The sequence below is a fragment of the Protopterus annectens genome, chromosome 5.part0, assembly GCF_019279795.1.
Source record: "Protopterus annectens isolate FY-2018-M chromosome 5.part0, PAN1.0, whole genome shotgun sequence".
NCBI classification, from domain to species: Eukaryota; Metazoa; Chordata; order Ceratodontiformes; family Protopteridae; genus Protopterus; species Protopterus annectens.
Genome location: NC_056735.1, coordinates 569079408 through 569103062, shown reverse-complemented (window position 1 = coordinate 569103062; position 23655 = coordinate 569079408). Strand labels below are relative to the sequence as shown.

Genomic DNA, 23655 nt, shown 5'->3' with positions numbered 1-23655 from the left:
CAATATTTATAAAAATCAAAACAAGTAAGCTGCATTATCCTCCCTGGTCTACTCGTGGGGGCGTGACAATACATCCGTTCCTGATGTAAGGCACTACCGTTAATAAATGCGTCGTGCCTTAGATGTTAGTGTTACAATATAATCCATCTTAACATCTGCCAATCAGGCAGCAATTTACTCCATAACTCGGAAAATCTTCCGGTTACTACTATGTGTCATTCTATATCCCCTATCAAATATATCAGGCTCAATAGTATGTATATAAAAATGAAAAATAATAAAAAATATATATAATAAAAATATGAAAGGCAAAAGTGTCTTATATACAAAGCACAATCCATTTCCCAAATGTTCTCATGCCCGTATATGGATGTCCTAATCTTAAGAATTCTCTACTGAATAATATAAAATATTTTTTTTAAAAACCTTTTAAGTTTTTTGACCAGTTTCTAATGAAGTTAGAAACTGAATCCAATTAATATCGAGTTCTCTGCTATGTGTTATAGGCGAAGCCTTAACAAATATCAATAAACCTTAATGATCAAATACATCCTTAGTATGCATCTCATTCTACACGTGCATCTTCCATCAAGTTTTACCTCTACCTGAAAATTCTTAAGTGTATAGGAATATATATTTATACGATATGTATTAAAAACAGTACTAATATATTAATCCTTCTGTCCTCCAAATAAAATGCATCTTTCATATACAGTAGCAATTTTCAACAACTCAAAATAAAACGCATTGAATTCTGTATGATGAAACAACAAAATAAAACACCATGGTAGGACAAATTAAATTGAAAATAGTCTTAGGTGTCCAAAGGACATTGCACTTCCATCTACATATCTATTATTGGTTACTATATTCCTCACCACAGTTAAGCTTTAGCATATTGTCATATCAAATAGGTATTCATAAACAACAGTTACATATATGTATAAAAGACACATGCATCAATGTCTTTTAGCCCATTATAATGAGCCTGGTTTAGACAATGTATATAATATCTCTTCTATAGTTCCTGTTGACCTTAAATCAATATTTAAGTAGTAGATGAGTATCTATGTGAAAATCCCTTTTTTAAAAAATCATACCTTGATCTTTCATCTATTCTAAAAATGGTTTCACTGTTATATGATTATTGATCCCAGGGTCTCTGTGTGCCCCTGCTCTAAAAATCCATTCCATTTCCAGCTTCGCCAGAGCATTATTATTATCACCCATCCTTGGACTATTATGTAAAGTTTGTAAAACTTCTTTCTCTACAGTGTCTTAAGGTCTGCATACAGTATTTCCATACCTGGCTCCCCCATAACATCTGTCCAGTGTTGCAGTTCAATATTTTATTTGCTAACTTGCTCACTTTCCTTGCTGTGCTTCCTTTAGTCACACATTCCACTTTTTTTCTATCCATTGTTTTTATTTAATTATAAAATTTGTTTTTATTTAATTATTTAGTTAGTTATTTGTATTTGTTAACTGGAATAGATCATTGCTCCAAATAGACCTTTTTCATACTGGGCCCAGGAACACTGCCTGGCTAAGTCACTTGTTCAGAGTCAAATAGTCGATAAATGGAGGCTGAGGAAATCGGACCTTAGACTACATTCTTAATTTAATATAGTCTGCTAGCCTATTCACTCCTCTTTCCTGCCTTATTATTCATATTTAGTATATGTTGCCCGCATCACATAGTAACAGTTGACATATGTTATGATGGTATCGCATACATGTATATATGTACACACATGCACGCATATGTTTGTGTATATAGATATGTATATCTGTAATACACATGCATAAAGGAATATAAACAGTGTTACAGATGTGTGATTTTAGGGGTATTTGCTTGTACAATGCTCCTTTTAAATGTGTTGCATAGAATGGTTAGGGGTGCAGCTAGTCTGAAGTCCTCATTCAGTGTGTAATGTACTAGACAGCACAAAAACAGAACTGCTTCAGAATAAGAAAAATATGGCTCATCAGGGATAGCATGTCTTCATCTACAGAGTTTGTTTTTTGCAGTGCAATTTCAGCTTATTCTAAGCAGAAGGCTTCATATTTCTAAAATGTCTGGTTACATCATAATATAAAAATCAGCAGTGACTTTGGAATGATACACAACTGGTTTTTGTATATCACAGTATGTAATCACTGTTGTCAAATTGGTAAGTAATATACTTAATACTTAAAGCCAAAACCTAGGCCTCATCTTCCTGCTGGGTGACTGAGCAAGTCATTTGTCAGACATTGCTCCTGTGTTGCCCCCAAAAAGGGACTGTGTTTCTTGTGAGCTTACCTAGTTAGCAGCTTTGTTTTTCCTTTGTGGTAATATCCTTGTTTTGGAAAAATGTTGAAAGAATCGTATTGTTTCTCTTTAGAATGGTGCTGAGGATGTCAGGAAGCATCGCTGGTTCCGATCTGTAGACTGGGAAGCAGTGCCCCTTAGAAAATTAAAGGTGAGTTATTTATTGTACTTGTGAATAAGCAGCAACCTTCTACTAGTGAACAGCAAAGTAGCTGTTCATTCATTCATTCATTCAGTCATTCAAGCATATTAATGGCTATGGGACTCTGTTGTGGCAGGCAGCATGGTCAGTCATTCAAGCATATTAATGGCTGTGGAACTCTGTTGTGACAGGCAGCATGGCTTTCGTAATGTGTATAGTACTACAACTGGCCTACTGTCAGGCACCAGTACTGTCTATAACAACAAGAATGATGGCCTTTATTACAGCTGGTGTCTACCTAGGTATGACTAGAACATTTGAAACGGTCAGTCCCTACTACTTAGCCAGCACTCCCTAAATTAAATTTTGAGATCAGTGTCATAAAATGGTTCCAAAACAATATAATTGACTGAACATATCAAATATATGCTGATAATGCACTATGAACCCATTCAGTTCAAAAAAGTAGTGCACCACAAGCTTCATTTATTGGCCCACTACTTTTCTTAGTCTTCATAAACGATCTCTGCCTTGAAGTACCATCCATGGATCTTATATTATATGCAGATAACATATCCTCCTTTTAGAAACCAACAAAGCCTATAACACCCCGCAATCCAGGTTCTTACAATGTTGCACTTGGACAGCCTCTAACAAACAACTTATTAACTCGAAAAAAGCAACCTCATGATGTTTGCAAAGTAACGCAAATTAACATCAATCCCACCATTTACACTTAGATTCCAATAACAATATCATTCTTTATGTCACAGAACAAATATCTGGGACTAACCCTAAACCCATTTCTAAACTTTTGTACACACTAGCAAAATTACCAGTAAAGTACAGTCCCAATTCAGCTTTGTCTCACTTGTCTGCTTGCATCTATAGCCAGAGAAGCCATTGCCAGAAAATTCTACTACCAAAAATCAAGTACAGCTTACTCATATGCTTTTACTTGTCTTATAATAGCAATAAACTACAGGCTATTGAAAACAGAATTTTCAGATTTGTTACTTTAATACATGCTAGACAAGCATCACTGCGATGTACATAAGACTTTCAGTGGGCTCCCTATTACTCACAGAACAACACTTTTCAGTACTGTCAATTTTAAAATAATAAAACAGGCTTATTTATTGTCCCACAATGAAGAAAATGTTACAAATACAAGAATAAGTTTATACAGCAGTGATGAAAGCCTCCAATTTAGACAGACCCACCTTTCAAAACAGTAGGAGAAAGAGCCAGGTCCGACTATTGGGAATCAATTACCAGGTGAGATAAGAAACCAACATACGCTTATCAACATTCACAGCTGCATTAAGGAAGCACCTTCATAAGGGAGACACTTGCACCTATTTTCGTGACAATGGATAATAATCCAGTCACACTCATCATGGATTTCTAAAAATGTAATACCATCTTTTGCTGTAGAACTTACCAAATCATGTAAAAATAAATAATAAAAACATTTAAATACAGTATAGTCATTATTCTCTTCAGTGTCTACTGCTGTGTATACAATATTGTCATATGTTACAATGTTGTAATCTTCTCTGCTTTTACTTTACTCTGTATTTCTTATGTCTCTGTTCTTTGAGCCCAAGAAGTGACTAAAAAGAGTTAGTAGACCAATTCACCAATCTGGTTAATAAATGACAAATTCTTTTTTACATATGTCACCAGATCAGTATACGTAATATTCTGGATGGAACCACAGTTTCTCAAGGATAGATAAATATTTTTTGGCTGAGGAAGATCTTTATAGGTTAAGGGGGATGGAATATTTCACATTGATGTGAAGGGTTTGTTTGACCTGAAAGCTCTGTTTTATTAAACACTTGTTTAGTATCAGTGTTACTTGGTTTATTCTACTTTCAGTATTTGCTTTATCGACTAAGCTTTGTTCTGCAATTGTTTGGTTGCATTGAGATTTGGATGGAATATTTCCCCAGGACTATATCCGACCATACTCTTGTCAAGATCTTTCTTTCCCTTGTCCCTACACCTTTGAACAGACACTGGAAGGTAAATTTTGATGTATATAGTGGTGGTATGTATTAGGCCAACATTTTCCCTGTTTTTATCTGTCTGGGATGGGCTAAGCCAAAACATAAAACTCACTGTTTGGTGAACAACAAGATATTTTTAAGGGCCATTGGACAGTTGTTTTGCCATCCCATAACAGCCAGGCTATTCGCAACTTCCATGCACAGCTGAATAGGCTCTTGGAGCAGTTGCGGTTACTGCAAGCCCAAGCACAATTACCCTGTAATCCAGACATTAGAGCCAAGATCACAGCACTCCAGCAACAAATCCCTACCCACTTTTATAGCAGAGCAAGCTAGATTATGTTTGCAGCTTAGATTTTTTTGATGAGTCCCTGAGAGCAGAAAAATTTCTTGCTAACTACCTTCAACACTAGGATGCATTGCGGCAGGTGTCTAGGATCAGCGACATGTTCATGGAAATATGCCTATCTCCCTGTCAGATTTTAGACACCTTAACCCATTATTTCTCTCTTACCTTGTACCTCAGTCAATGCCTTGGTTGTTGGGGAGGATCAAATCTCACAGTACCTAAATTCCATCTGTATCCCTACCTGGGGCAGTGTGGCATTGGGCATCCTCGACAGGGCTACAGAGCTGCAGGAGCTCAAAGATCTTACGGCATTGGGCATCCTCGACAGGGCTATAGAGCTGCAGGAACTCAAAGATCCACTTGACCATCTCAAAAAAAAAAAAAAAAAAAAAAAAAAAAAGCTGCTGGCCCTAGCAGTCTTTAGTGATGTTTCTTTGTGGAGGGGTGATGACAGACTTGTTAACTTACCTCTTTATACTGTACAGTGGGGTGCTGGATTGAACTTAACCAATAGCCTCTTGGCACAAGCAGTTTATAGCTTTCATCTTGAAATCTGAAAGGGACCCCCTCCATCAAGGATTATACAGACCTACATGTCGATCTTGGCCACTTATTTGTGAAGACCTTCAGGCCCATTGTCCACCAAGACCAGACGGACTTCCTGCCAGGGCGATCGACCCATGATAGCCTACTGAAAAACATACCTGCTTTTAAAGGTTGAGAAAGAAATCATAAACCACTGACTATAATTAGCCTTGATGCAGAATAGAAATTTACTAGGGTGTTCCAGCCTTTTCCTTTTTTGCAGTTCTCAGGAGGATAGGATTTCTCAAACAACTAATCAAGGTGTTACATAGCCTTTACCACTGAGCAGTAGCCTTCATTAAATATGGCCTGTACCTTTCCCCCTTCTTTGCCAAGGCTGCCCCCTCTCCCTGTTTTTATTTAACCCATGTCTTAAGCCTCTGGCATACAAACTTAGGGAATACACGATTAGACCTTGTACTGTCAGTGGGACAGATTATGAGCTCTCATTGCATGCTGATGATCTATGCCTATATCTTTTAGAATCTGAAACAGATCTATTTAAATGTACGGATATTTTGTTTACATTTGGAAGCGTCTAAGGATGCAAAATTAATATTCAAAAACCCAATCCCACTGTCTTAATTACATACCCTTCCCAACTATTTTACAGGATTTTCTATTTCTGGGTATTCGGGAGGCCATTAAATATTTAGGACTGTTGTTTGCACCTTTAGTCTCCCAAGGCATCCATTTTAATTAGGAAAGACTGATCCAGAAAATATTGGATCTGTGGGCAAATGGAAGCCAATTTTCTCTTAATCTTCCTCAGCAAATCCAAGCAGTGGTCTTGTTTCATTCTGCTCCTTATTTTGTATCAAGTCCAAGGTCTGCCTGTCTTCTTTTTAAGTATTGTTTTCACCTGGATGCGTAACATTATACTGGGCTTTATATGAGCTCAGAGGGCACATAAGTTAGCTTGGAAGGTGTTGACCATCCCTGAGGTGGAGGGCAGTCTTGGATTTCCAGACCTGGAGCTATATATCAAAGCTGCTAAATTTAAGACCTTTTGGGGCATGACGCAATGAAATTACATTCCAGTCTGGAAAATAACTGCCTTATCGGGTCTGGCTTGAAGTACTGGTGCTTTTGAAGGAGTGAGGATGGTGCACACTGGCATTTGTGCACACCCCTTTCCTTCTATTACTTATATACTTTTTGAGCCCTATTGGTGGTCCATTCACCATCTCTGAGTGACTCCTTGGGCTGCATTTTTCATATCAAATCTTCATCCTTTTTTAATTATGCCACACAATCGATTCATGTCAAGTTGGGTAAGTTCCAGACCTGCACTTTTGCGAGCAGCTACTAGAGGGGAAACTCTATCTTGTCCTTTTCTGAGTTCCAAGAGGTGTTCTATGTTGCAACCTCAAAGCTGCTATTTAACTGGCTAAAGGGTCAGCTGCAGATTATGCTTAATCGCATGGGGTTGCTGACTCATACTGACCTTCATGTCCTAGATCTTTGCTGTTCGGGATAAACAAGGTTCTCCCAAAGACAAAAATCGGACATCTGCACTAAACAGCTATTGCAGGGCATATTACTGTAACAGACTTGTCTGGAAGGTGGATATTCTGGCCTCTGTAACCAGACAGAAATGGATGGCCTTCAACTTGCACCAACATGTGCCACCAACTCTAGATACTACTGACTTTTTTGGGTGGTAGTGTCTATATTTTTACACCTCTCAGTCAGTGACTAGCCTGAATGTACTTGGAGGTACCAGATGTGTGCTGGAAGTATGAGACACTGGCCTGTGGGACTTGGCTTTTGCAATGCCCTAACCTTTCTCTAAGTCCCATGTACAGGAAATGCTAGACAGGGTTGTAGACAGACTTTGAACCCTAAACTTTTTCTGCTAGAATTAACCCAGGGTCTCGGTGCCACTGATGGTGTCTGTTTCTGTCAATACAATTTTTATTACTAGCTAAAAAGTGTATAACAAAGAGGTGGAAACGACCCTCTTAAATGGTAGAATTTCTAGTAACTCTGCTTAGAGTTAGTGGATATGGTAAAGTGCCGTACTCAGGCAGGGGCTGAGACAAACCCAAAAATGGGCAATTCACTATTAAAAGTTTAGCTAAATGACAACTGTTACTCAGATCATTTACTGTGCAATCATCATAATTGTGATTGTTGCAAAAGTAATTTTTATCTATATTCTCTGGGTATATAGCTTTTATTTCATATTCTGTTTTGCACTAAATGTTGTGTTTTGGAGGGGAAAAAAAGATTCTCACTAATTTTCAAAGCCCAGATGAAGTTCTTATTGAATTGTTCACTATTTTACTCAGACATCATTTAAATATTGCAAGCCTTTTTGCATGTATAAAATATTTTACAGATTGAAAATGTGCAAAGGATTTTTTTTTTGTTAAAAAGGCTGTATAATGTGTCAAATCTAACTTATGAACAAATTATATATGTACCTACTGACCTGGAAGAAGGTGCTGTGGATTCAGAGCCAACACAGACTCAGGAAAGCAGCACAGTTTTACTCAGGAGTTCACTACAAGTCAGAGAGGTAAACTCTTCACACAGAAGATCAAGGCATGTCTGAAAAAAGCACTTCCAGGAAATCCTTTATGAACCCTGTCTGACAACTTTATTAGATTATATCAGCCCAGGAAAGGAAGTACCTTTTATAGAAGATGTCACTGCAGGTGTAATGAGAAAGCAGTTACCACCCAGAAAGACACTGCAGCTCTGTCTCAGGAGTTCCAGAAGATCACCTTTAAGCGATTTCTACAAGCATACAATGAGAGCACGACTTCATCATCCTTCATTGTACAGACTGCTTCACATGTCCTACATGTAATCCACCTAGCTGTCTGCTTTGGGGTCCCTTTAGGTTACAGGGCATGTCCATTTGGCACTTTCCCTTTCTCCCACATCACACAGCTCACATAGTTGTGATCACAACTGGTCAGTACTTTTGGACACCACACATGCTTTCTCAATTCTACTAGAGTCTTAGAAAGTTTAACTGACTTTTGCTGAGACACTGGTCTGAATGGCTCTGTAGTTGCACCTGCCCCACCAGCTTTCTCGTCTAAGCTGCGTTGGTTTACATTGTGTTTCATTGCAACACCCAGTACCAGTCTGTCCAGTCAAGTGCAGAGTTTATATAGCTGTTGAAATCATGTTGTTTCACAAGTTAAACTGCCTGATGATCTTGACCATTTGGTTGCTCTCTTCTTTTTGATTTACTTTATCGGTGCTAAAAGAGATGTTCTTCGTGTTTCACTGTTGCAGTCATTACATTTAGGGTAATCTGCTGGCAGGTTGCCCTCAATTGGCCTGAATATCAAAGTCTTGGGTCCTGCGTCGGTTGCTGTCTCCTCTTCCATGATGTCAGGTCGTCAGGGGTATAAAACATGCAGCTGACGCCATTTTATTCAGTCTTTCTTGCCGCATGGTGCCCGAAGCAGAAGCAGTTCGCATGTGCCAAAGTCTTCAAGTAAAGCTAAGTACCCCGTCGGGGAAACTTTTTCTTGCTCCTTACCGATGTCAGTAAAAGTTAATAATTGCATTACTTGTGGGAAGCAAATACCTCATAAGGATTTTCATTTGTACTGTATTCCTTGCCTAGGCCCAGATCATAACGTGCCTTGCTGTCGGTTTTGTGCTAGATTTAACCAACGCACTAGTAAGCTTCGGTATATTTTTGCTTCAAAATATTTTGGATCCAGATTTAATTACCCTGAAATGTCATCTGTTAGCAATCCGACTACCGGAGTTCACAAAAAATGCAAAGAAAAAGACAGACTGTCGAGGTCTAAATCCGACTACAAAGCTTCTCCTAAGCCAGTTGCCAGTACTCAGCGAGGCACTTTTGCAGCCCCTGATACCCAGTACTTTTGAGTTGCAGGCCTCTACAGAGACCCATGTGGAGTCCAGTATGCCGCGAGATTCTCAGAGTATTTTAACCCGCGGATGTCTCTCCCTTGGATGGGTCCGGATCCGCTGAGCAGGCACCGGCTTCTGAGGTTGTTTTCAGGCCTCAACATTTTTATATAAAACCGACGCCAGCTTCAAAAACAAGATCAAAAACATCTAAGTCTAAAAAACCAACGCATGAGCCACGTGCTCAGACCCCTATGCCTAAAGAACAGATGATCAAAATGGCTGTGGACTTAATTAACTTGATCAGGGGTTCCCAACCCCCCACCCCCTGCTAAGAGACCTAGGCAAGACACTGATTATGAATCTTCAGATCAGGTTTCCATTTCTTCTAATTCCTCTTCTGATCAGGAATTTTCTATTCCACCCTATGAGGATTCAGATGCAGAAGAATCCATCCCATCTGCATCTCCTCCTGAGGATTATTCTTTTGGAAAAACCTTGTGTACTTTAAGGGAACATTTTCATTGGGAGAGTCAGGATTTCTCTGAATCAAACAAGAGGCTTAGGGATTTCCTCCTTCTTCCTCCGCATAGGCCTTTGGCTATACCTCCTGTATTAGACATTGTTGATGTGTTTTCAGAATCAAGCATGGCTCCTGATTCCTTACCTCTGGCTCCTATTAAGCCAGACAGATATTGCAGGGTTCATGACTCCCACAAATTTCTATTCAAAAATCCTGCTGCTGATCCCGAGACTATCTCACAGGGTCCCAAAGGTGTAAAGGCCTCTAGAGCCAAAAATCCTAACCCCTCTGATAGAGATTCCAGGGCGCTGGATAGATGGGGAAACAAGGTTTATATGTCTGCAGCCTTGGCAATTAGGGCCTTAAACCGCCAGTTTCATATGCTTAAATATCAACAGCATGTTATGGGCTTACTGAAACAGAAAATGATGTTGATTTCTGATTGTGTGGAAAATAAAGAATTTACAGGAATTATTGCATGCAGCAAAACTGGTTGGAAAGCATACTTTGCAATGTGGTTTTTATTCGTTGGAGGCCTCTTGCAGGGCTGCAGTTACTGGATCTGTGATTAGAGGGCATGCCTGGCTCAAGGAGCAAAATCTGCCTGATCATGTTAAAGCTAAATTGTTGGATGCCCCTTTACAGCATGAAACTCTGTTTTGTAATGAGGCAGAAGAGGTTTTTAAAGAAAATGGAAGACAAAGCTAAATCTTTGCAAACTAAAAGATTTCTTACAAGTGCAGCCACCCAGGTTCAGTAGGCACTGGCCTACTAAAAATTGGTCCTTTCCTGTGTCCAACAGAGCCTTTCAAGGCAAATCCAGGTGCTCAAAATGCTCTAGATACCAATCACAGGGTTCTTACAGGTCAAAGCAATAGGGTGCCTCCACCTCCAAATCTGGAGGAAACAAAGCACAACCCTACAGTAAGCAGTCTCAATGACTTCCCTCTACCTTCACCAAGCACTTTTGGCAGCCCCCTTGGGGGGGTAATTAGCACTTCATGCCCAAAATTGGCAGTTAATTACCCAGGACAAATGGGTACTAAACATAGTATCCCAGGGGGTACAGATTTAATTTCCATACTTTGCCATTTCCAAACGGTTGGCCGGATCTGCCACAAAACCAATGGGCAGGGGCTCAGAAACAAGTTACGTCCCTCATGGATATGGGGGCTATTCAACCAGTACCAGAACAAGAAAAAGGACAAGGTTTTTATTCAAGACTTTTCCTGCTACCCAGAAAAGACAATGCCTGATGTCCAATACTGGAATTATCGATTTTGAACACATTCCTGGACAGTCCAAAATTCAAAATGCTGACTTTGCAACAGCTACTGCCTATGCTGGGCAGGAACGCTTGGTTAGTGACTCTAGACTTAAGAGACATACCTGCATATCCCAGTAAGGGAATCGTGGAGAAGATACCTCCACTTCAAGGCAGGCTTTTTGCATTACCAGTTCTCTGCACTGCCCTTTGGCTTCTCTACTGCGCCCAGGGTCTTTACAAAGTTCCTTACACCAGTAATTGCATTTTGCAGATAAAGAAGCATACACATTTACTCTGAACCTTTCAGCATGGCTGATCATTTAATTATTCGAACACCTCTCAGTAAATCTGTGATGGATGTCATTTTGGAAGCCAGAAGGCCTAGTACTAGAAAATCTTATGCTGATACATGGAAGAGATTCTGTGCTTGGAAGCAAGCACAAGGAACGGACACAGCAAAACCAAATATCCCTCTGATTTTACAATACTTGACTGAGATGCTTAACAAGGGCCTATCTTTTTCTTCAATAAAAATCCATGCTTCTGCCATCTTGGCTCACTACAACACTGAGCCTCCCCTCTTTTTTCATCCTCTGCTAAAACAGTATCTTAGAGGGAACAAAAATTACCTGGTTGACTGTCTCAAGCAGAGAAAAAGGACATTCTTCTTCAACATCTGGCATTTGTAAAAAGGCTTCTAACATGCCTAGGGTACACAATAAACGAAAAGAAATCCCAACTGGTACCCTCTCAAATAATTACATTCCTGGGTGCAAGCCTGAATACAACTGCCCAGATGGCTTACCTTATGCCAGACAAACAAAGGCAACTGACAACATTCTTCAAACAGATGGCAACAAAAACCCAGTTATCTGTAAGACAAATTCTGCAGGCTTTGGGGTTCATGGCATCCTGCATTCTACTAATTCCATATGCAAGACTGCATATGAGGAAACTTCAATAGTACCTAAAAAGTTTATGGAGTCAACATTGTCACAGTCTGGAAACAGTGATTCCGCTCATTCCCTGCCTACAACAGGAGTTTCTTTGGTGGGCAGAGACATGTCACCAAAACAAGGGACGGTCATTCACTCTACCCCCTGCCACCAAAACCTTAACTACAGACGCATCAGACTATGCTTGGGGGACCCACCTGGCGGGGAGATGCATTCAGGGCATATGGAGCCCAAAACAAATGCATCTGCATATCAACCAGAAAGAGATGCTAGCCTTTCAGAATGCTCTGACAGCCTTTAAGGACTTACTTCATCCAGGACAACTACTGATAAAGACGGACAACACCACGGTTATGTGGTACATAAACAAGCAGGGGGGGGTTCACATTCCTTTGCAGACTAGCCATGGCATTGTGGAACACAGCTTTGACTTACCAAGTACATCTTCAAGCTCAATTCCTGCCAGGAAAACAAAATACTCTGGCAGACGACCTAAGCAGAAATCTTGTGGACCCGCACGAGTGGAAACTGAGTCCACAAATCTTCAGCATGGTAACACAGAAATGGGGGAGTCCAGACATAGATCTTTTTGCTTCTCCCCAAAATTATCAACTGGACAAATTCTGCACAAGGACTTATCACAGACAAGCATGGAAAGTGGACGCCCTATCCTTCAGTTGGACAAATCTGTCAATCTATGCCTTTCCCCTTCTGCCTCTTCTCTCCAAGGTCTTACTAAAAGTCAAACAGGAAAAACCAAAAATGATCCTGATTGCTCTGGACTGGCCTCGCCAGCACTGGTACCCAATTCTAAGGAATATGATTCAACTCCCTCCTTGGTACTTGCCTCAGATACCTCGTCTACTGTCTCAGCAGAACAATCAAATTCTGCACACTCAGCTCCAAACTCTGAACCTTTCAGCATGGCTGATCATTTAATTATTCAAACACCTCTCAGTAAATCTGTGATGGATGTCATTTTGGAAGCCAGAAGGCCTAGTACTAGAAAATCTTATGCTGATACATGGAAGAGATTCTGTGCTTGGAAGCAAGCACAAGGAACGGACACAGCAAAACCAAATATCCCTCAGATTTTACAATACTTGACTGAGATGCTTAACAAGGGCCTATCTTTTTCTTCAATAAAAATCCATGCCTCTGCCATCTCGGCTCATTACAACACTGAGCCTCCCCTCTTTTCTCATCCTCTGCTAAAACAGCATCTTAGAGGGAACAAAAATGTAAGGCCTCCCAGAAGATCACCAACTCCTGCATGGGGGCCTCAATTTTGTGCTGGAAAAACTCACCCTGCCTCCTTTTGAACCAGCAGCTACTGCGGATATAAAATTTTTATCTTTGAACACAGCTTTCCTCCTGGCAATCACTTCAGCAAGAAGGGTTTCAGAACTACTGGGTCTCATGGCTGTGGAGACTTTTATTACATTTTACCCGGACAGGGTGTCCCTCAGGACCAATCCTTCCTTTATGCCTAAGGTGGTATCCAGTGTGGCTCTTAACCAAACAATTCACCTGCCAACATTTTACCCAAATCCGCAGAACAAGGGGGAGCAGATTCTGCATTCATTGGACGTACACAGACAACTAAGATCCTACTTGAACAGGACCAAATCTCTAAGAAAGTCTGAGCAAGTACTGGTGGCATTTGCTTCAGGATCAGAGGGGAAGGCTATATCAAAGCAGACTATTTCTAAGTGGATAAGCCACTGCATTCGTTTCTGCTACTTGCCCCATGGTAAACTTGTACCCAAGGGAATCGGGCCACATTCCACCAGGGCTGTCTCTACCTCAACAGCATTTCTCAGAGGAGTTCCAACCAAAGACATTCTAGAAGCTGCTGCTTGGAGCTCTGTTCATACCTTCACAAAGCATTATCATTTGCCTCTCTTCTCCAAATCCAGTGCAGGCTTTGCCACTGCAGTTCTGCAGGGCCTCATAGCCGCTCCTAATGCTGTTTAGTTCCATCCTCCCATCATTAGCTTTGGTATTCTATCCAAATGTAATGACTGCAACAGTGAAACATGAAGAACATAGTACAGTTGTGTACACTTACCATAAATGTCGATGTTCGAGTGTATTCACTGTTGCAGTCTGGGTTACCCATCCGCCATCCCCCTTTTTCTGTAACTTCTCTTTCCTTCACTATTGTCTAAAGCCTTTGTGGTGTATTTGCTTTTAGATGAAGGTAAAGTTTATGTTGCTAAAAGCACATTTACATATATTGCTGTTTATTTATATTTATTTATATATATATATATATATATATATATATATATATATATATATATATATATATATATATATATATATGTGTGTATATATATATATATATATATATATATATATATTTTTTTTTTTTTTTTTTTTTTTTTTTTTGCTCCCCATTTGGGGAGGGGGGGGGCACCTGACATTTGGGGCAAGAAAAACTGAATAAAATGGCGTCGGCTGCATGTTTTATACCCCTGACGACCTGACGTCATGGAAGAGGAGACAGCAACCGACTCAAGACCCAAGACTTTGATATTCAGGCCAACTGAGGGCAACCTGCCAGAAGATTACCCTAAATGTAATGACTGCAACAGTGAATACACTCTAACATCTACATTTATGGTAAGTGTACATAACTGTACTTTCTTTTTGTACCCTTTGCCTGAACTTTGCATTACTGAAAGAAATCTCTTGTTGTATTGACTAAACAGTTGTCTTATCTTAACAATGGAAGTTCACAGGTAATTAGTCTGTTCAAGCATCTTAAATTATATCACTTTTCTTTATGAAGGGCATGTTGTGGCTCCATTTTTAAGATTATTCAATTAACAAGATTCTGCCATCTGTACATTCCCAATTTTACTATTGGGTGATGCCCATTCCAACCCTAAACCAATTCTCAGTAAAGAGACTGCTGATCATAGTATACTCATATGGGTAAGCTCTAAAAGCATGAGGTGAGCCCACATAAATTCAGGAAATTTAAAGAATAAAATGTGTCTTCTCCACAGTTTGCTTCCACCATGCCATCCAGACAGAATTACCTGTACTGAAACAAAGTTGCTGTCACATTGCCATATGCTATGTGGCTAAGATCAAGTTACTTAATTTGACAGTATTTACGGTTCACCCAAGAAAAGGAGCAATTGCTCCAGTGAGATTTCTCACTTAGCAAATAGATTAAGTAAAAAAGTTAGTCATATAAACCTTGCATGGATTATTCTACAGATGAAATCTAAGATCACGTATAAAGATCAACTCTGAGCTGTATACCACAAGTCTTGACAAATCTTCAGGAATATTGTGACCATCAGAACAAAATGAAACTCCGGAATATCCTCATTATACCTTAGCATATTACACAGAGCAGTTCAGAAAAGTACTGATCAGCTTCATAAACCAGACCCTTTGTTTCCCTATTTACAAAAAAAAAATGATATTGCTGAGATACTATGCCTTGTAACAAGCAAGACATTTTTCATGCTCCCTTCCACAGATGGCAAAATATTTTCTGTGCCAACTATCATGCCATGTGTGGTATACTGTTTGCTTCTGAAACCTGAGGAGTTTCCTTTGATGGGACTGCACCCACATTTTAGTTGTGCAAATGCACTTGCTTTTCCAATGTCTACTTATTAACATGTCTGTTATATTCAGAAGGTCTTGTCCTTCAATCTGGAAAAAAATAGAATGCATATATTATTTCCCCTTGCATAAAGGCAAGGCTTCACTGATTATAAATAATTATTGTTCAGTTGCCTTACTGCTGTTTATATGAAAAACAGTAGCAAAATGTGTTTGTTGTAATCATCTTCAGTATCTTATAAAAAATTATCTCATCAGTGATTCACAAAATTTTTTAGACCTTCTCACAGAACTTACTTATACAGCACTGCTTAAATGTTTGAGAGTTTATCCATGGTTACTTAAATCTTGGCTAGTCAGTAGGCTGTTTCTTTCTAGACCTTCGAAAGGTGTAAGACACATTTATGAATTTTGTTAGAATTTCATAATTGCCACAGTCTGTCACTCAGTGCTTGTTTGTGTTTTGCTATCTACTTGTAAGATAGGTGTCAGTCTGTTAGCTGGATGGATGCCATTTCACCACATGATGCAGTTACGCATGCAGTGCAGCACAGTTCTATGTTGGGACTGCTTCTTTTCAAAGTCTTCAAAAATTACTTGATTGGTGACTATAGTGATGCTAAATGCATTCAGTATGCAGGTGATACTGTTTTCCTTGTGGAAAAAACTTTTAATAGTGGTTAACACAAGGCTGCAAAACCTCTTTAATATTATTCTACTCTGGACTGAATCTCTGTTTACACCGTAATGCTAATAAACAGCAGACATTACAGAAAATCTCATCCAGTCCCACAGCAACAGAGCAAATTCCCATTTCCAGTCTTGGTGACACTGTCACAAAGGAAGTCAGCTCCACTGAACCATGTAGCATAACAGCAGATGCAGCTTATGATGAGAGAAGAGGAGGAGACCACCGCAGAAGAAGTAAGAATAGCACTAAGGAAAATGAAGTCGGGGAAAGCAGCAGGCTCAAATAAGGTCACAGCAGAATTGCTAAAGATGTTGGGTGAGATAGGGGAGGAATAGCTCCTGAGGATACTCATAGCAGAATGGTGAGTAAGGCATATCCCAGATGACTGGAGAGTAAGCATACTAGTGCCAGTGTTCAAGAACAATGGGGATATTCACAACTGTGGGCAGTATAGAGATATCAAACTCCTGTCACATTTCATGAATGATTTGGATAGTGTGATTGATAATTGAATACACACAGTAGTAGAAAGTAATATGGGAGATGAGAAGTTCAGATCAGGATGTAGCACAACTGACCCAATGTTTGCAGAGGGACATATACTTGAGAAGAAGCTAGAAATGAGGAGAGTCCATCTGTATTCCTAGACTTAGAGAAAGGATATGATAAGGTCTGAAGAAAGCTAATATAGGCAGTCCTGCAGTGGTTTTAAGTCCCAAAAACATGGGTAGAATTAGTGCAGGATATGTACAAGGACCAAATGACTAAGTGCGAACAGTGTTCAGCCTCACAGACTGTTTCCCAGTGGGAGTGGGTGTACATCAGGGTTCAGCTCCGAGCCCACTGCTGTTCATACTGGTGATGGAGTACATTAGCAAACAGGTCAGAGATGACCGGTCAACAAAATCGATGCAAGCAGACGATGTGGATTTACAGGCAGACTGCGCAAGAATTTCAGCACAGGATAGGGGAAAGTAATGCAAAACTGAAGGCACGTGGAATGAAACTGAGTACAGATAAGACAGTTGTAAGGACAGCAAATGGGGGAAATCAGAAGAATCTCAGAACTGAGACAGAAGGGAAATATTGAAACAGGTTAACAGCTTCAAGTATGGGAGGGGTGGTTGAGGAGAAGGGAAGTCTGAATGAAGAGGTCAAAGCTAAAATCAGACGTGCTGCAACAAACCGGCACAGTGTGTCAGGTGTAGTTTATGACAGAAGAATGCCAAAGAAGCTGAAAAGTAAGGTGTACAACACAGTGGTGCGACCAGCACTACTGTATGGTAGAGAAACCTGGGCAGTAAAGGCAGAGCAGATGAGGAAGTTGAAGGTGATGGAGATGAAGTGCTTGAGATGAGAGGTAGGTTGCACACTGTGGGACAGATGGAAGAAATGAAGATATAAGAGCAGAAGCCAAAATCGCTCCAGTTGCAGAAAAGGTGAGAGAACAGATTATGGATCAACTAATCCATAGTCCCACCAGGGGCTCCAATATCCTAGACCTGGTCATTACCAACATGGGAAATCGATGCTCCACACCTATGGTCATTCCCTCGTTGGTCAGGTCAGACCATAAGCTAATCACCCTTAACATCCACATCCCACCCCCACCCCCCAGTAAGGAAACCTCCATAAAAAACTTCTCCAAAGCCAACTTCATGCTACTCAAGTCAGAAGTTACAAACTTCTTGACACCCATGCAGACGGGAACTGAAAGTTCGACTGCTGAGTCCTACAGTAAGGCACTGTATGAGCACATCCACTCATGCATGAATCGTGCCATCCCATATAGAACCAAGATGCTCTCCTCCAAAAAAAGGAAGCCAGTCTGGTGGTCTCCTGCCATAAACAAACTTTACAACAGATATAAGAAACTTGCATAAAAGAGGAAAATCCCAGGATGCAAAAAACTTCCTTACCAGCTTCAGTAAGAAGCTGAGATCCCTCATAAAATCCTCCAAAGCCAGTTATGAAAATAAAATTGCCAAAGATTCCAAAGACAACCACAGAGCATTCTATAACTATGACAAGAATCTAAATGGCAATGCTCAGATCTGCTCTGAGCTACAACAGAATGGCATTAAATATACTGATTCCAAGGATATTGCCAATATCCTGGCAGATCAGTTTTAGTGCCAATGTCACCCCCTCTCACCCCCTAAATGGCCCATCTCAATACCAGAAGATTGCCAAATTCCGGTAATAATGGCCACACAGGTAAAACCTCTCCAAAGCTAAGAATACAGCATCCATGGGACCAGATGACATCCCAGGCTGTGTACTACATGAACTACAAAATTAACTGGCACCTCACCTAAATATCATGTTTAATCATACTCTCACCTCAGGCTTCATGCCCACTGAGTGGTGCACAGCTACAGTTATCCCACTCCACAAGGGGGGAATCCATCTTGGATTGTGGGAACTACCGCCCCATCAGTCTGACGATCCTGACCTGCGAGGCCATGGAACGTATTATCATGGAATTTATAAACAAAGACATTGGCAACCTTCAAACACTGGACCCCACCCAGTTTGGGTTCGTGAAGGGCTGATCTTGTCTCCTGAACCTGACTGACTTCTTAGAGTCAGTCTCCAGAGCCGTGGACGAGGGTAAGGCAGTCCACACAGCCTATCTGGACCTCACTAAGGCCTTTGACACCATCCCCCACTCTGGAATCATAGATAAACTTACTAAGCTGGGCATTAATCCCTACGTCACTCAATGGGTAGCCAACTGGTCTACTGACAGAACCCAGACTGTAAAAGTAGCTGACTCCAAGTCCAGCTCCAGACAAGTGGAGTACCTCAGGGTTCAGTCCTGGGATCTCTCTTGTTTGGCATCTACTTCTCTGAAGTACAGGCCAAAACTAAGGGACTCTGGCTAACAAAGTTCGCAGATGACTGAAACTGGGAGCCATTATTGAATCCCCAAATTATATGGATACTCTACAAAAGGGCCTTACAGAAACAGATGCTTGGTGCCAGAGCCATGGGCTCAAGCTCAATGCCAAGAAATGTATAGTTATCCCCTTTGGGAAAAAAACATGTACCCATGAATTACCACATAGGTGGCAGTACACTAAACACCGAAAGTGTGTTGAGACTTAGGGACACAAGTGGACAGTGGTCTCACCTTCAAATAACCACATCGCCACAGTGGTCAGGAAATCCTTCTATGTGGCACACCTCATCACTAAGGGCTTTTCATCCAGAAAAAAGGAGGTCATTGTCCCACTGTACCCATCCCTCATTAGACCCATTATAGAATACAACGCCCCATTTGGTATGTACCTCTCAAGACATCTGCAACAACTGAAAAGGCCGCAGAAATACCTCACTAAAAGAATTACAGGCCTAAAGCAGATGCCCTCTGCTGACCGCCTTAAAAACTCCAGCTATACTCTGTCGCATATCGTCTACTCCGAGGCGATCTCTGCTTAACATAGAAGGCCATGTCAAACCCAGAGCTTTTGGACATGCTACACTTAAAGAAATCCCAATCCCTCAGAGCCACACGCTCCAGGGATCTAAACCTTGTCAACACAATAAACAAAACATGCTGGAGGGATAGGTTCCTGACCCAGAGACTCCCCAGACTCTGGAGTAGACTGCCCATACATGTCAAGCAGAGCACCTCTTTGGCCCTCTTCAAAAGGAACCTTGATGACTGGATTGAAGAAAGGAAATTCACCCCAGGGATCACGTCAGTCGCCCTGCTAGACAGGCGTCCAGGGAAGTAAATAGTGTGGGAGGAAATAGCCAGGGAATTGTTATGACTAGGCTTGTATAGGTCCTAGGGCCGATAGCCTAGTACCAGCCTATGGTGTTTCTGGTACATATTCGGAAAAGCAGAAGAATATCTGGTGAAGTTGATTTGGGACAATGAGAAGAAGGCAAGAGGGAATGATGGGGTCCAGCAAAGAGCTGGATAAATTGTGTAAGGGAAGACCTGTGACATTCAGGCATGAGTGTCAGAGAAGGTAGGACAATGACATTTAATAGAAAGAGAGATGGTGACAGTTGATATGACACCTCGACCCCATGTATTAAATGTGAAAAAGGTAGATGATGATGAGATAAGCACATGATTGCTGTTTTAAATAAAACTTTAATGTGCTGGACTCATGTTGTTTCAGAAATTCTTTTTCTATCTAGACCACTGTATTAAAGGGGTTGTGTTGAAATTCCAAGTACAGTAATACCAATTCTCCTTAATAGCAGGATTACAAGTGTGAAGTTGGAAGTACAAATCCAGGGTAGGAATACTGTGGAGTAGTTCCCCTACTATGAAGTACGGTGATTCCAAAGTTAGTATATAAAAAGAATAGCACTGTGGACATAATTTAATACTCCCTACCCCACCAGTGATATTTGCTGTTTCAGGGTCTTGCATGTTATACTGAGCTGGTGTTTGTGTACCGGCTTAAGCATTTTTATACTCACTCTGTTTACCCACACACAGTATTTATACAGACTTGCACTGTGATAAAGATAATATAACAGAATATCTAGATTTGCTGCTGTCTGTCACAGTGGCATCCATCACTCCAAAACACTTTGTGACCTACATACAGTGGCTGAAGTTTAGCTAGCAGCTATCTTCAGTACAACTAAAATTTGCTCGTCAGTTAGTGTTTTACCCCAAGTGACTTCTTTATGCGTGACACTGATGTGGCACAAACTGCAGTATGAACTCAGGTCATCTAAAAGTTTTTTAATCAATATTTATAGGTCTACAAGTAGATATAGTGGCTCATTCTGACCTAGCTATCTTGACAAGCTGTAAAACTAACATAGTTTCAATCTATGCTGTGTCTCCTATAACTACTCATTTAAATCTATGGTAAAGGAGCATCTCTCAAGGCAGTGGATCAAATTACCAAACAACTTTAGTACCAAACTGGAAAGTTTAGAAAAGTTAATAACTGGGTTGTCACTGTTATAAGCAGTAAATACCTACTGATGTCTAATGTACTAGTGAGTGTTTTTGTGATCTGATTAGATTTGTTTGTAGGATGTGATCTTTCTCTGTCTATTGATATAACTTGAGAACAGCAGGACTTTGACAACTCTGCACATAAAATGTTCCCATTCCGCCAGTCTTCTTCTTTTTACTCACAATCTAGTGCATGAAAAGATCCACTCTCCAAGTCTGTTTTGCTGCACAACAGTATAGTCACATATCCTGCTGTCCAAGGTGTTTTCTTGGACGTTTGTAATTTTTCAGATCTTTTACTTTCCTAATTTTTCAGATCTTTTACTTTCCTGATCGCATCAGACCTCTTAATGTTTGAGTTTAAGGTCATTATGCTTTTCTGTTGAAATTCTTGACTCCTGACATTCACTTTGTGGCTCTTTTATTGGAGTTGTTCTGCTCAATACTGGTTATACCTTGAATGGAGTTTTGCTAAGCTTAGTGTTATTTGTGTGTGTGTGTGTGTGTGTGTGTGTGTGTGTGTGTGTGTGTGTGTGTGTGTGTGTGTGTGTGTGTGTGTTTAGCTGAGTTAAGAATTTTATGGCGATTTCTTCTCAGAATGCCCCAGAGGCATTGTGTTCCTTTCAGGTGCAACTTCTTTTCGCTAATAAATTGTTTGCAGCAAGGGTTGCTTTGCCAGTGTCTACCTATGTGTTCTTTCCATTCTATGCATGAATTCTGTTAGTATGGAGCAGTATTCTCTGGGAATGAGACTTGACCTAAAATGATGCTCATTATGTACTACCCATGCTTCCTCGTTTTCCTTTGCTGACTCTCACCAGCCTGGTTCTAACTTCCTGTCAGTACTGGACTTTGCTTCCTCAAAACTGACACTATTGGTGATGTATCCTCCCTTTTGATAGCACCTTGTTCCTGAATCTGATGCAGTATTCTTTGGGCCAGTCTTATTGCTAGGACCTTGTAGAGGAGTCTGATGTACTTGGGGCCAACAGTCTTGCTTTGCAGCAGATATTAAAATACTTGATATCTGTCCATCAATTCTTTGGCCCCTGGTTTTGGGTTGACTGCATCCTGTTCCTGATGTCCATAGCTAATCTTTCATGTTCCATGTGGTCATATATTACAAAAGAGACCGTACTTGACGCCAAGCTGCTCTTTATTGAGATTTCTGGTTTGTTATTCCATAGAAGTGAAGGAGCTAGCACCAAGCTTTCTTGATCACCTTAAGGCCCTTTGACATCAAGTTGTTTGGCAGCTGTGACATCTGATTTTTCTGCTTCTGTCCTCCTGAGTCCAAAATTCATTATTACCATACTTTTCATTATGAAGGGCTCTTTTGTGCTGTGGTTTCTTTAGGATTGGGCTCTTTGACATCAAGGTCAACTATCACAGCTGAGACATTGGCATTGGTTCCTGTTCTCAGGATCTATGGGTCTTTATTCCAAACTGGGGTTGTATGACTATAAAGAGATTTCCTCCACTGTCCAAGGAGAAGAAGATCTAACAACTATTTACCACTCATCTCCCTTAGAACCTCAACCCTAGGTCTGGAAAACAGCAACCTCATCCCTTATACTACATTCCAGATACTTTTGTGGGTATCTGCTTACATACTGTAGGATCAAAATACAGCTGTGACGCTCCTGCACTGGCCCAGTAATCAAAGAGCCTCAATCCTCACCACTGGCAACAATGGGGAAACGTACACACTGGGAGGATGACCAAGTACACACATAGTAAAGTGTAATTTGCCTTTGAACACACAGAGACCACAGTCAGTCTGGAGCTGGTTTCTCCCCCTTTCTCCAGATCTCCAATAAGACTACACTTGCACAGCTATAGGGTTGTGATCTCAGCTGAGTGACCAGACCAGAACCTCCAGCACCCTCTCTGTCCAACCAGTGCTTCATGTCCCTGGCCAAGTAGCTGATATGCACACACTTTGAGTTTTGATTTATATACAAACACATACACACACACACTTGGGAAAGGCTGGCACAGGTTTACTAGCTATGCCCCTTTCTGCCTAGACTGTAAGGTAGTTCCAGCTGCCACCAGCCAAATCTTTATCAGCTACTTAAGGCCCCTAACAAAGGGTGTCCAATCCTACTGTGTAATGTTACTATTATCCAAATGGTAGTCTGACCAAGAACAGTGCTATTTAGGAGTGGCCTGTACAGTGTCACCATATAGATATGCAAGTACTTTAAGAGCTTAAATATCTCTACACAGACCAGCCACAATTAAAAGGTTTAAATAAATTTAGCAATAAATAAATAGTAAAAGAACAAGACAATATTCAGTAATCTGTTACATTAGAGTTCAATATCAGCACAGTAAATATTTAAAGTAGCATTTCAGGACAGTCTTAAATAAGTAAAGGAAACCTCTAAGCTACACTTTACTATATTTCTATATGAATTTAAAAGAGTTGCTA

General features: G+C 40.5%; 1 protein-coding gene across 2 annotated transcripts in view; it reads left to right on the top strand.

Annotated features, from left to right (window-relative positions):
- PRKX (protein kinase X-linked) overlaps nt 1–23655 on the top strand; it is a 1617443-nt gene that overhangs the window by 1431828 nt on the left and 161960 nt on the right. For both annotated transcript variants that reach the window (XM_044072450.1, XM_044072451.1), the window contains one exon: nt 2388–2465. In XM_044072450.1, the coding sequence (XP_043928385.1) occupies nt 2388–2465 (78 nt within the window). The remainder of the gene's footprint in view (nt 1–2387; nt 2466–23655) is intronic.